The following is a 12,588-nucleotide window of genomic DNA, read 5'->3' as shown; positions in this document are numbered from 1 at the left end:
CGTAGCTGTTCGCTTGAGGCTGCATACAGCTACATGTCCTTGTGACTTCAGGTATAATCCGGGCATCACTTTCCATGTCCCATGGAAACCGCAGCCTCGGTGTCGATAATCATGAATCTCGGCTGCCACGAGCTTTGCGGCTCCTAAATTTGTCAGCCTAGTACCTAACAAAAATCCTAATAATAGGGTGCTAGCCATATGGAATACCCTAATGCTCAACAGAAGGAAGCACAGCCTTCACTTGGCACGATTCCACTTTTCCCACTGATCTCAGCCGAGCCATCCGTCTCATGCGGCTGATACCTTTGAGGAAAGGTGTCACCCCACCGCCAGGACAATTCTGTTTGGGTAGACCCACCAAGTCCCTTTTTATGCATTCAAGTCTTAAACTTTTTTCCTACTATCAATGCGCCTCCCCGGAAAATCCGCCTTGCTCTTAGAAACTCGAGTTTTTGATCGCCAACAAGACTCGTGATTACTGGACCCACACTTCGACTATCGCATGGTTTAACCAAAATGGTCAACCGTGAGTTGACAAATGGCTTGGCCGCAGAATTTAGCCTCGCAGAATCCACATGCAGCCACATGCGCCTGATAGACCTGTCGTGCCAGGTATGCGCCTGCTGGTCCACAAATGTCGGCTCGGGGAATAAATGTCTCTCTTCCAGGCTAGATTGATCGACCGATGCATGGAGCACTGCTGGCAGTGCTGTTCGATGTCATGCCCAGAAGCTCAACATATAAGACGGGCCACTTCTGTCCTCGCTTGAGATGAATATTCCAAAAAAAAGGAAATAACCATTTCCCCTGGATCTCACAGCCTGGATTTGATAACCACAGAAGAATGTTTCTCACATCCATCTCCCCATCCACATTAGTGGCACTTGTTCTACCACTGCTACCGAGGGCTTTGAGCTCCCCTTTGATGAAGCGGGGTGGCTCCTTTTTAGCTTTGCATACCGACTTTCCTGACCCCAGCTTCGTTAAAACACCAGAAGGCAAATGGTTTGCCCTGGGTACGGAGGGAAATGGCAAGCGTGTTCAAGTCGCCGAGTCTGATGGTTTTCATTCTTGGACCCTTCTGGATATCGAAGGTCTGCCGAAGGTTGCGGCCTGGGAGGAAGATGCCCAGCATTTTGCCCCGGATGTGATAAGACGAGTCAGTTACAACCCTTGAATTTAGACTCGGAGATACCAAAAAATGTTAATACCACTACAGGATGACGGAAAATACATCATGTACTATTCTGCCAACTCGAAGGAAGTCGGCCCAAACCAAGATGACCACCATTGCGTCGGCACTGCTATCTCTGACGACCCCAAGGGACCATATATTCCTAACGACAAGCCACTCGCTTGCGATCTTGATAAGGGCGGTGCAATTGATCCTGCTGGATTCCGCGATGCAGACGGTACTCTATATGTTACCTACAAGGTTAACGGTAACAGTATTGGCCACGGAGGTGACTGCAACAACGGCGTCGACCCTCTCGTTCCCACCCCTCTCGTGCTGCAGAAGCTTGCCAAAGATGGGGTCACTCCTGTTGGCGACCCTGTTCAAATCTTGGATCGTAACACCGCAGATGGCGATGGCCCTCTTGTCGAGGCTCCCAGCCTTGTATTGTCATCTGGCACCTACTATCTATTCTACTCAACACATTGCTTCAACGAGGACACATATGATACCCGCTATGCTACAGCATCTAGCATAAATGGCCCTTACACCAAAAATAACGAGCAATTGTTGAAGACTGGAGATAGCCCTAGGTTGATTTCTCCCGGTGGTGCAACTGTCCATGCGGATGATGGTAACCGCATTCTTTTCCACGGCTGGTGTGATGCCAGCATGAAACAGCGTTGCATGTACGGTGCAAATCTTTCTTTAGATGGGACTAAGGCCTCCATTGTCTGAGCTTGAGCCTACAACGACATTGATTTGATTTCAATTTCCGGAAGAGTTGAGTGACGCGATTGAGCTTTTGTTTTGATACCCTTGTCTGTCTATAATTACCACTCAAATGCATTTATTTATATCTTTACTCCATTGGTTTCATCGAAAAGACTGATCTTGTCCAATTCTCCATATTATTTTGTTCCCTGAATCAGATACGACTATTATTAGTATATTAGAGCCACATGGGCAATCAAAGCCCACTAAAAAGTACTAGCAGTAATAATATTACAAACCCCTCATAAATTTCGCTCATTTTCGAGTCGTCTTCATGCTCCCCATGCATGGATGTTTACATGTAGAGGAATTATAGTATCAAGTACCTCCCAAACGGGTCCGTGGAATTAAAGTTATATAGTCCTGGTTTTCGATCAAGCCGAAATGAGGTCATGGACTACAGACAAATTATTTTTTCATTTAGACGAGCCCGAGAAATATGAAGTGACCAAGGCGCTCATACTTGCTCTGGTCGGAGCTGAGGTCGATAGGCTTTTCGAGGCTACGGAACTTGACTCGCTTGACCAGAAGAAAACTAATAGAAGTAGGAAGAGGAAGATATTTCCGAGGACTGCTACTAAATGTACCGACAGAAAGAATTTGATATCAAGAGTTTTATTATGTATTTGGCTTATAATGAAGAGCTTGTTCTGTGAGCCTGGTAACCAAATCCGAAGTCCCTGGACCAATTGTATTCCATGCACGAACCATTAATGCCAGCCCAAGGTTATAAATTATAAATGATGTCGCTACTCCATTCGCTATGCTAAAATACTATCTTGGGCAGATTTCTTCTCTCTGAGTCCTTGAACCCAGGCATCTGCGCCACCAATAGCAGCCTCGGGGGAATCCTTATGGTTGAGAAGGTATCCTTGTATCTCGGCAGCAGTGAACTCCCCGTTGGGCATGATCGCCGAAAAGTCGGTCGCGAGCTTCGAAATCCGGACACGAAGGTCATGAAGACGACGTTTTTGCTCTTTATCATTCTCCTCTTGCTTCCGTTTCTCTGCATATTCGACTTTACCATTCTCGTGGTTGTGGTTGGCGCTGCCGTTCGTCAGATGCTTGGCCGCCCCATTAGGGAGACGTCGGGAGGCTGCAGCGCGTGGAAGATCGCCTTCCATTGTTGTGTAAATTGATGTAAAAAGCTCCTCAATATCGGCTTGGGTAGTTCTTCCGAAGGCGATGCTTAAGTCAACGCGACCAGGTCGGAGGAGAGCTGCGTCGAGCTTTTCAGGGTGATTGGTTGTCATGACGAGTATGCGACCTTCACTGGCTGCAACTCCGTCAATGACATTCAATAATGCGGATAATGTGATACCTGGAGACTTGTCCTCCTTTTTATCTTTGTCTTTGTCCTTTCCCTCGAGTTCCTCTGCTTCTGTATGGTCGGTACTATCGGTTGGTTTATCTTTATCCTTCGACGAATCCGTTGTTTTCCCTCTAGTATGAGTGACACCGGCGGTGTCAACATCCTCGAGGAGAACGATGCATCGACGGGGAAGATCATGGAAAAGGGACGCTAGGTTATCCTCGTCGAGGGCTTTCGAGTCAAGATTAAGGAGGTAAAGCTTCAAGCTAAGCAAGCCTGCAGCTGCGAAGCAGAGACTGGTTTTTCCTGTACCCGGAGGACCATGCAAGAGATATCCCCGGCGATACGGAATTCCCCGATTTGAGTACCATCGTCGAGTGCGCGGATGAAGATATTCTTTGATATCGGAAATAAATTCATCTTTCTGTGCCTGATCCAGAACAACAGTTGACAGAGGCCGTGGGCAACGCGCCATGCATCGATACCAGCCAAACTGCTGACCAGTATATAGTCTTTGGCCGCGGTAAATAACGGTTCGATTGCCATCGCGCTCTACATATGTCTGTTGCGCCTCGTTGAGCAGGTCCTTGATTATGGCAGGGTTGCGACCAATACAAGATACGTAAAGGGTCTCGTTGTTCATTACCCACAGCGGACTCTGCTGTTGCTGTTGTCGCTCCAGCATCAGCGGCTTGCCTCGATACCAAAAGAAATGGCGGCCCTCTGATGGTGTATATCGCAAGGTTCTATACTTGTCACGGCCGGTGAGCTTGGCCCAGTATTCTTCAAAGGATGGTTCGTTTTCGCCGCAGCCGGGCTCATCCAGCTCAATTCCTTTTTCGTCGTCTTCATCATCAGAGCAATCGTCAGACCAGTAGCCACTTGTTTTAACACCAGCGACAAAGCGGTTTGTTTTCGACATGTTTGGCTGTCGTGACATCCAGTACATGAAGTAATTAAAAGTCTCATCGTCGAAACGTATTTCTGCGGTAGACATGAAATACCTTTCAACTATATCCTTTGCGTACCAAATGAGGTATTGAAAGGAGGCGCCGAACGTAGCCAATAAGATGACATACTGCAAATAGCTGGCGATGTCAATGTTCAGGCGAGAAATCACAAGTTTAGAAATTAGTGAGTACCCCGGACTAGGGCATCGAGGATTGCGGTATCCGTTTGTGAGAATGAATTGGTAGGAGAAGTAGCTGTAGTATTTTCAGCCATGGTTGACTGTTGAGGGTTAATGGATCGTTTCTTTCGAACGGGGCAGTAAGCTGTATTTTATCCTCCGATGTCAGCTAGAGCCTCATCAAACCCCGACCCGACAGGGCACCCGATCAGTTAATAGCGGAGAAAGGTATGACGAGGATCTGCACATGCACGGACAACCTTGTTGCAGAGCAAGCGTGTTGGCGGTGTGGCGTTGGCCAGGCTGTACAGGCTGTGCCGGTTCGTGCAGCTTCTGCCTGATCCTTGACTCACGGACGCAAAGATGCCCCAGGTAGGCGACATGCTCAGCTTATCTGAGCTTAGCTCAGCTAATGGGGCAACGAATCGGAGATCGAAGGAATCACCGTGATGCGTTTTCTTCCAGCTGGTCACGCAGATGTGCGGCTTTTTGTGAGTTGGTTTGAAGACTAGAAACTCGGAGCCTAAAGCCAACTGTGAATTTCAGCCTTTTAGCCCAGGTTAACCCCGCCCAGGCTTAATGAGTCACTTGCCTAAATCGCCCGCACCGTTCATCAAAGTCGCCTTGTGACTGGAGTATCATAAAGTAAGCATTCGACGAGGCGCAATTAACGCGCACTCTGCCAAACATCTAGCTAGGTCCATATTCAATAAGCTCGCAGTTTTCAAACTCCTATTCCATGCATTCATTACCTTAAACACTACGAAGTCTGCCTTGAATTTTGGTGACCCCTTTGCTTACTTCTATCACATCTACTGATATTGTTCGTGACCATTAGCAAACATGCTGTAAACCACCAGTAGCAGATTGACTTTAGGATCTCTTCAAAAGTTCAATCTAGTTCAAACAGAGTGATACCCTGATAAGCATCCCACCACGTGGCACGAAAATACTACTTGGTAAATTGCCCTGAAAGGAGTAGTATTATGATATTGTTGGCCGATGACAACTTATGCATCAAGAATAATTCTGGCAAATATGTGTCTTAAACTACAACCTTTTTATTCACGTGGGTGTTGAATGCCCAGGTGTCATATTCTTTCGAGCTCTTAATGAAGATGATTTGAATAATAACTGAATACGCTATACACCAAAACTAACCTGATCGGTCACATTGCATAAGACTTGACTTTTCTTTCGAATAAGCCTCTGATAATACTAGATTGCAATACCTTATTCTAACATCTTGTAGATCATGCCAGCATAGATTCTGACATAAATAGTAGGATTTTGTGGCTACAAACACTACCGAAGGCTCTAAGCTAATGCATAAAAGACGTCTCAGCCACATGAGGCAATTTATTAATATCCTGAGTCCAAATAAACTCCATGCGGCCTTCCGACAAGGCTTTTGAAACAGGAAGGTCTCCGCATAGCAAATTCCAGCAACTCCATTCATCTTCATTCGTATCAACTTTTTGATTCTAAAGATCTTCCGTCGGCATTATCTGAGTGAGGGCATAAATTTAAGTGACAAAGGCGAGGGTATTGCTTGATTGTAGCGCCAGCATCGGCTTCAAGTATCGGCTTTGAAGATAGTTGCCGAGGTTCTGTTTTGAAGATCTCTCATTTGACTCTGGAATTGGTCCCTTAGTGCTTGCGACTCGACGCGCGCCTTTTTCTTCCCCCACCAGAACCCAAAGCCCAGCATCGAAATCGCCAGTATACCCAAAGGGACCCCAACACCAACTCTGATCGCAACCTTCGACGATGAGCCGCTATCGCCTTTTGAAACCGCACCGGCTGTTGATTCGGTTGAATTTGAGACAGCAATTGAAACTAGTGAGGATTTGAGCCTAATCTCATTTTCGCTTCCACAACAGTCTGTGGTTTTCAAAACGATTGCCCTGAGCCTCCTGGACAGCGCGTCATCACAGCTGTCCAATTCGAAGGTCCGCCTGCCTGTATCAATGCCAAGTCAGAATGCGGTCACATAGCCATCTATTACAAAGTGGGAGAAACTCCGAGGCAGAAATCATCCTCTTGTTGAACGTACATTGTCATCGCAGGTGGTTTTGAGGAGACAGTTTGGAAGGCTATGCGCAGAAGCCCCACATGTCCCTAGAAGCATCTTTGGCCTAGACTTTGATTTTAGACCGAGCTAAGTGAATATCCGAAAGCCTTCTCATTTCCTGAATCGCAGGTAATGCACTAATGCACCCTGGATCATGTACATTACTTCTGTTCTTTAGTATCTATCATAATATTTAACTCTAAGAGATTTAAACTAATTAATCTCTGCTCCTATTCTTAGGTATCTATTACAATATCCGTTTCTAAGAGATTGAAGTGGATGAAACCGTTCTAGAGTTATTTAAGCCACAGAAGAAAGAAGGTCTTTGGAAAAGGAGACCAAGTAAGACAAAGAGCCCAGAGAATGTATGGCAGCCTGCAGCCTGCAGAACTGTCACTTTCCTACCCCGGTTAATATCAATCTCAACCGCAGGGTAAGAATGCTAGCCTGGGGAGCACCGTATGTACTTACAAGTACTGTATTCCTCAACGATTTGTAAGCCCTTTGGAAAACATTTATACTCACTCATATGTACTGAGTATGCTCCGTTATTTTCAATTTTGACCACCTTGAGCACTAATATGAAACTTGTCTTTCTTCTTTCAATGCACATGTGTGAAAATGGGTCTTACTATTTTAACCTAATACCGGATAGTCTAGTCCAAATGGCTCTTCTATTTAGCCCATTCGAGTATGGTAGCTCATCAGAATTCTCCACCCGTACCCAAGCTCACGCGTAATAGCGCCCTTCTTCAGGAGATGTTATTTCCCGTCCAGAAAACGTACAATGATCCACCTCCCCACCAAAAGAGTTCGGGACAACCCCCCACTGCACCGGTCCCAGATGGCAGTCAAATTCATCCGGAGGCGGATGACAAGCAGCACTAATAGCCAGGCTACAATGGCCAGCCGGAGGAATAGCATACTGAATCTCACGACACATCAATACCAAGATAGAAACAGCCATTGCAAGAAGACAGATCAAAAATACAAGCAAGCTCAGCGTCGAGTATCCGCAGGCGCAAATCGACGCATCCTCCCTTAACCCCTGATCTTTATCATAGACTTCAATCCGGACCAGGAATAAAGATTGCGAAAGCAGCCAGTGTAGTAGCCCTGACATCGCAGTTAGTGGTACGGCCCAGCGGTATGGGAGTTGGAGGAAGTAGGCGCTGCGCTGCTCTCCCTTTGGCTGCGTGACGCGGAGGGGTTTGCGCGTCTGGGCGAGGGCATTCCATTCTCGCGCGAAGCACAATGATGTGCAAATTCGGTTTGCGGCTAGGTAGAATACCGATAAGAGGAGCTGCGGGCTGTTTGCTAGCCAGGATGTAAATATTATACCTCGAGCATCAAGTGGTGAGACGGCAAACGGGATGTGTAGCTTTGAGGCGGTGCCCCATGCGCTTGGCCCTTTTGCGCTGAGGGCAACGATTCCGAGAGTGGATATGACGATTAGAAGACCGCTGGGTTAGTTAGATCAAGGTTTCCAAGGATTTCAGCTTCTTTCTTTTAGATCGTGGAAACGCACAGCATCATATAAGAAGTCCACCGTCCTCGAGCCCGGTCTGAATATCTCCCAATCTCGTGTGACCATTTCCCCTCCGTCGCATGTTGAGGATATTGAATACCCTGGATTAAAGCATGTTTCTCCGCTAGACAGCGTCCGACGGTCGCGGTATCGGGTACCTGAAGGAAAGTCGAAATAGCGTCCCCCTGCGTGATGATCTGTGCCGAATACGAGCCTTTCAGTGTAAGGTATATGGCGATAGTTTTTATAGCGTTGCAGATGATAACGACTGCAATGAATGCAATGGAAATCTGCACCGCACTACCCTTGTGTAAAGATTCCGCCAAGCTGTAGCCGATGTGCCAGGGTGGGTACATCCATGTGTCGTGGCTTAGTGTTAACACGTCTTTCCAGGAGTTGTCTTTCGAGATATTGAATTGATAGGGTGACGGCCAGCTTACCTCTGGCATCGTTTGCGAAGAGTACTCATGTATAGGGATTTGGCGGCGTACACCTGTTGATGAAATATTTCCTGACCCGGATGATTTTGAGGTGTTGTTTAGTTGTAAGGTGACGTTGACAGCCCATTCTTTTGCGTCCCATGAAGGTGAGAGTACCTGCCCCCAGGCTGGTTGCTCTGTTATATTTTTCGGAGGCAAGAGTTCCCAGCTCACATTCCCAGGGAAAAAGCCGAGTTCGAATGCTACGGCGTCTAATACGAGGTATAAGTTTCCGTAGTCAGTGATATATTTTGTATCATATTTTTCCATCCAGATCGAATTTTCCAGGCGCTCGTGTCCTGATGAGCGGTGGGCGATGGTTTTGGGATCGCTCGCATTAAGGAAATCGATCTCGTAGTTGCGGCCGACGGTCACGCTGAAAATGGAGCTGTTGTATCTGGCATTTTCTGACGTATTAGAAAAGAAAGGAAATGACGAAGATCAGGTTGTGATCTCACAGGAGGTGGAGCGGAATAGAGCTCGCTGCCAACATCAACCACAGCAACGCCCGCGGCCGCGCGATATGCCGCACATTGCGAAAGCTGAGAATTCCAATATCAAAGTAAGTACCCCGGGCATGTAAGCGATTGATATCTTGTCGGGTTGGCGCGCAAACTAGTTGCATGCAGTAGTTGCTGGAGGTAAGGAGGCCTGTGCTGAGGATATTGATGAGGATATGGTATGCCGTACTAAGTCTGGCGATGTATTTCGCGCGGCCTTCGTGTAGCGTTCCGATCCCGCCGTCTTGTTCTCGAACGGCAATACCCACGATCATTAGGATGAAGTTGGCGGCTAGCGTGACGGTTGATATGAGGAGGGCTAATTTGACGTTACTGCGCCAGTCCCATGCAGATTTCTCTGCGGGCTTATCGTGGACGGATTCTTGCGAGGAATTGGGGAGTGCGGGCGATACTATTTTGTATCGGAGGCGCTGTCTTAGGAGCCATTGTCTGTTTATGTGAGTATACAGTGCGACGCTGAAGCTGCTTGGGAGGGGATAGCGGACAAGAACATTATTGTTTATGCAGCCGGAAGGTAGGATGAATCAGAGTTTCGAGAGAGACAAGAAGCACTGAAATGATCTGGGGGGTAGCTCATGTGAGTTCATCCGTAGGGTGGCGACAAGGCATAGCACAAGCTTGCCCGCCCCCCTGATCTTCAATGGAGATGGGGCTGAGTCTCGGGTTACTCCTTGGCGCATAGATGTGTAGGGGTCACCCTTGTTCATCTTCACGGGGCGCGGCAGCCTGACGACGTCTTCGTGCGTCGGCTGTGCATTTCCCTACTGAACTTGATTAACGGTATCGTAATTACAAATAGTTCCCTCCATTTAGGCGACAGACGGGCGATAACTACACATGCTGTACACAATACAGAGTCCAAAGGGGGAGGATATCTGCACAAATGGACGCTGGCATTGGTAATTCATTGCCAGCCTGACAGCCTCAACCTGGCTTAAATAATATGCAATGTTCCAATCTAAGTATTTCTGCAAGTCAGCCACGTCCCGCCCCTGTAATCATACCGTTCATCTCTGCACATATCAAACTAGGCACGATACGACTGTATAACCCATTTCAAATCCACATACCCACTCAAGAAAGCCAACCTGCACAGCTTAGCAAAAGCCGAGGCCGCTATGCATCTAAGTGGCACCAAACTAAACAGCACCCACCAAGCTGATAGGCTCAGCCCAATGTAAAACACCAGCAGAGCCTCCTACTACGGCATGGCTAAGTAAAAGGATCCCGTAGACACTTTGAGAGTAGTGGCATGTTGGTTGGAGTTTTGACCTACTGTATCCAATCATCTCACTTGCTCTGAGTACATCACTAAGGAGAGAAAGAGTCAGGCTCTCGATGAGGCTGCCAAAAAGACTTCAGCCCCATTTCTCCTGCGCCCTAAGTAGCTTGGTGCGGAGGCCCTTCCTTCCCACCGCACTTACTTTTCACCACGGAAAATCTGCAGAGAAAATTATTCCAAGGGATCCTTCAAGGAATTCAGGCGAAATCAATGAGCCTAGTTAAAGGAGGTAGTTAAACCACCTCATTTCCCTCTGGACCATAGCAGGTGTGCTTCGCAACCACAGCTTGAAAGATTTGAATAAAAACCCAGATAGATAGCTCCATTCTAATAAGCGTTCCCATTTAGTATTCCTCGAATTGCAATCCAAAAGAAGGCGGACGAAAAAGAGGTAGAAAGGAAGCGGGAGAAGGGAAGATACATAAGATGCGCCATGTAAATAAGTGTCGTGTCGCATAGGTCATAGGTGTTTTAATCAGGTCTGTTGGCTCTACCGGCATGCCATTGGTCCTATCTCTAGCTTGGACCTATGTGCTATGTATGTAGTGTACAATATATTCCCCACTATTCAATCCTAATTCTGCTAAATTAAACATACCACAAGCAGGAAGGTCCCAGGCAGCCAAACACAGGCGGGCACATGCGTATTACTAGTAGTATCCGGTTTGGTGGGGCTCGGATGGCTACCGGCCCGTCTGTGGCCTGACCTTTGCGGCGCTGATGACTTTTATGTTCCGGCTCTCGCCCAGATCCTTTCTTTTTTACTCCCCTCTTCATGAAATAGTCTTCCCCTTCTCTCAGCCTCTGCTTCTTCTGTCTTATTCAAGACCTGCTAGGAACCACAATGTCTGTGTCTCCGCTTTTTTGCACCCCCGGGGGTTTGGATTATACTCTTTTGTGGAATTTGTCGCATATTGACCCTTTTTCTGCTAGGAATTCTACCGTGCTGCCCCCCGGCACCTATTGGGGCCAATATCAGGATATCACCAAATCCAATACCCACCTGAGCGTGGCAGAGAGATTGTGGGTCGCATGGTATGCGTGGGTGCAGAATGATGTCCTGGCCACCGGCATCATGTCCTTCCTCATCCACGAGTTGTTCTACTTCGGCCGCTCTCTTCCGTGGATCTTCATCGATAGCTTGGGTTTCTTCACAAGATACAAGATTCAAAGTGTAAGCGGCAAGCCTAACATCTGGCACTAACCGAAATCAACCCAATTACAGCCGCTATCGAAACTAACATTCTGCTTCAGAGCAAAGTACCTTCATTACGCGAGCAATGGGATTGCGCCAAGTTTGTGCTTCTGAGCCACTTCACCGTTGAACTTCCTCAAATATGGTAAGTTCCTGCCCTCGACGGAATGGTATTCTACCTGAAGTTTGCCTCTCAGGCCTGATTGAGTAGTAACGGATCTTCTAGGCTTTTTCACCCGATGGCCCAGTTCTGCGGTCTATCAACATCGATTCCTTTTCCGTCTCTCTGGACTATGACATATCAGATTACAATATTTTTCGTGATGGAGGACACTTGGCACTATTTTTTCCACCGAGCTCTTCATTGGGGTCCACTCTACAAGGCTATTCACAAAATTCATCATCAGTATTCCGCACCATTTGGTTTGGCCGCCGAATATGCTTCTCCTATTGAAGTGATGATTCTCGGCTTCGGGACCGTCAGCTCCCCGATCCTCTGGTGTGCTTTCACCGGTAACCTGCATATCCTCACTATGTATATCTGGATTGTATTACGCTTGTTCCAGGCTATCGATGCCCACAGTGGCTACGAATTTCCTTGGAGTCTTCACCATTTCTTGCCTTTCTGGGCTGGTGCTGATCATCACGACCTCCACCATGAGAAATTCATTGGGAACTACTCAAGCAGCTTCCGCTGGTGGGACTACCTCCTTGACACCGAATACACTCCGGATGCCCTGAAGCGCCGAAGAGGGGAAAAGGTGAAGGCAAAGAAGACACAATGATCTGAACATTGGCAGTGACGGTCTGCCTATTTTCTCTTCAATTTGGGCGTTGGCTCTGTCTGGAGCTATTTACCTGATAGATGATAGCCTTTATTATGGTACTGTTCAAGGGTTGATTTACCATGACTAGACTTAGCTATTGTTGAAACTAATTGGTCTTCTAAACATCGCTAAACTCATGCCGTAGCCGAGAGATTCATGGCAAAAGATGAAGCGGGCTGTCTCGATTAATATACGATTTGTGGCTCTGTGATGAGAACTGACTCTTCGAACAATTTTAGAAGAACGTCCATGGCGCGGTTATGAGTGCTAGGAAATGATTGGTACTCAGCTAC

The 12,588-nt window shown here is 47.3% G+C and overlaps 4 protein-coding genes across 4 annotated transcripts; 2 read left to right on the top strand and 2 right to left on the bottom strand.

Moving 5' to 3' along the window:
* Positions 1 to 844: 844 nt before the first annotated feature.
* N7509_004225 (glycoside hydrolase family 43 protein) lies at positions 845 to 1,912 on the top strand (the record flags this gene model as incomplete). Its single annotated transcript, XM_056628862.1, has 2 exons — positions 845 to 1,159; positions 1,220 to 1,912. 2 exons carry the CDS (start codon positions 845 to 847, stop codon positions 1,910 to 1,912), a joined length of 1,008 nt encoding a protein of 335 aa, XP_056491596.1.
* Positions 1,913 to 2,709: 797 nt separating this feature from the next.
* N7509_004224 (BCS1 and AAA domain-containing protein) lies at positions 2,710 to 4,484 on the bottom strand (the record flags this gene model as incomplete). Its single annotated transcript, XM_056628861.1, has 2 exons — positions 2,710 to 4,338; positions 4,410 to 4,484. 2 exons carry the CDS (start codon positions 4,482 to 4,484, stop codon positions 2,710 to 2,712), a joined length of 1,704 nt encoding a protein of 567 aa, XP_056491595.1.
* Positions 4,485 to 7,193: 2,709 nt separating this feature from the next.
* N7509_004223 (uncharacterized protein) lies at positions 7,194 to 9,245 on the bottom strand (the record flags this gene model as incomplete). Its single annotated transcript, XM_056628860.1, has 3 exons — positions 7,194 to 7,926; positions 7,992 to 8,867; positions 8,929 to 9,245. 3 exons carry the CDS (start codon positions 9,243 to 9,245, stop codon positions 7,194 to 7,196), a joined length of 1,926 nt encoding a protein of 641 aa, XP_056491594.1.
* A 1,872-nt stretch (positions 9,246 to 11,117) lies between these two features.
* On the top strand, positions 11,118 to 12,253 carry N7509_004222 (sterol desaturase family protein; the record flags this gene model as incomplete). Its single annotated transcript, XM_056628859.1, has 3 exons — positions 11,118 to 11,447; positions 11,528 to 11,613; positions 11,695 to 12,253. The coding sequence occupies 3 exons, from the start codon at positions 11,118 to 11,120 to the stop codon at positions 12,251 to 12,253; spliced, it is 975 nt and encodes a 324-aa protein (XP_056491593.1).
* Between the last annotated feature and the right edge of the window lie 335 nt (positions 12,254 to 12,588).

The sequence above is a fragment of the Penicillium cosmopolitanum genome (genome assembly GCF_028827165.1).
Source record: "Penicillium cosmopolitanum strain IBT 29677 chromosome Unknown utg000005l:1.0-4006212.0:1.0-4009387.0, whole genome shotgun sequence".
Classification (NCBI taxonomy): domain Eukaryota; kingdom Fungi; phylum Ascomycota; class Eurotiomycetes; order Eurotiales; family Aspergillaceae; genus Penicillium; species Penicillium cosmopolitanum.
The sequence above is the reverse complement of the archived record's forward strand: the minus strand, read 5'-3'. Positions and strand labels throughout refer to the sequence as shown.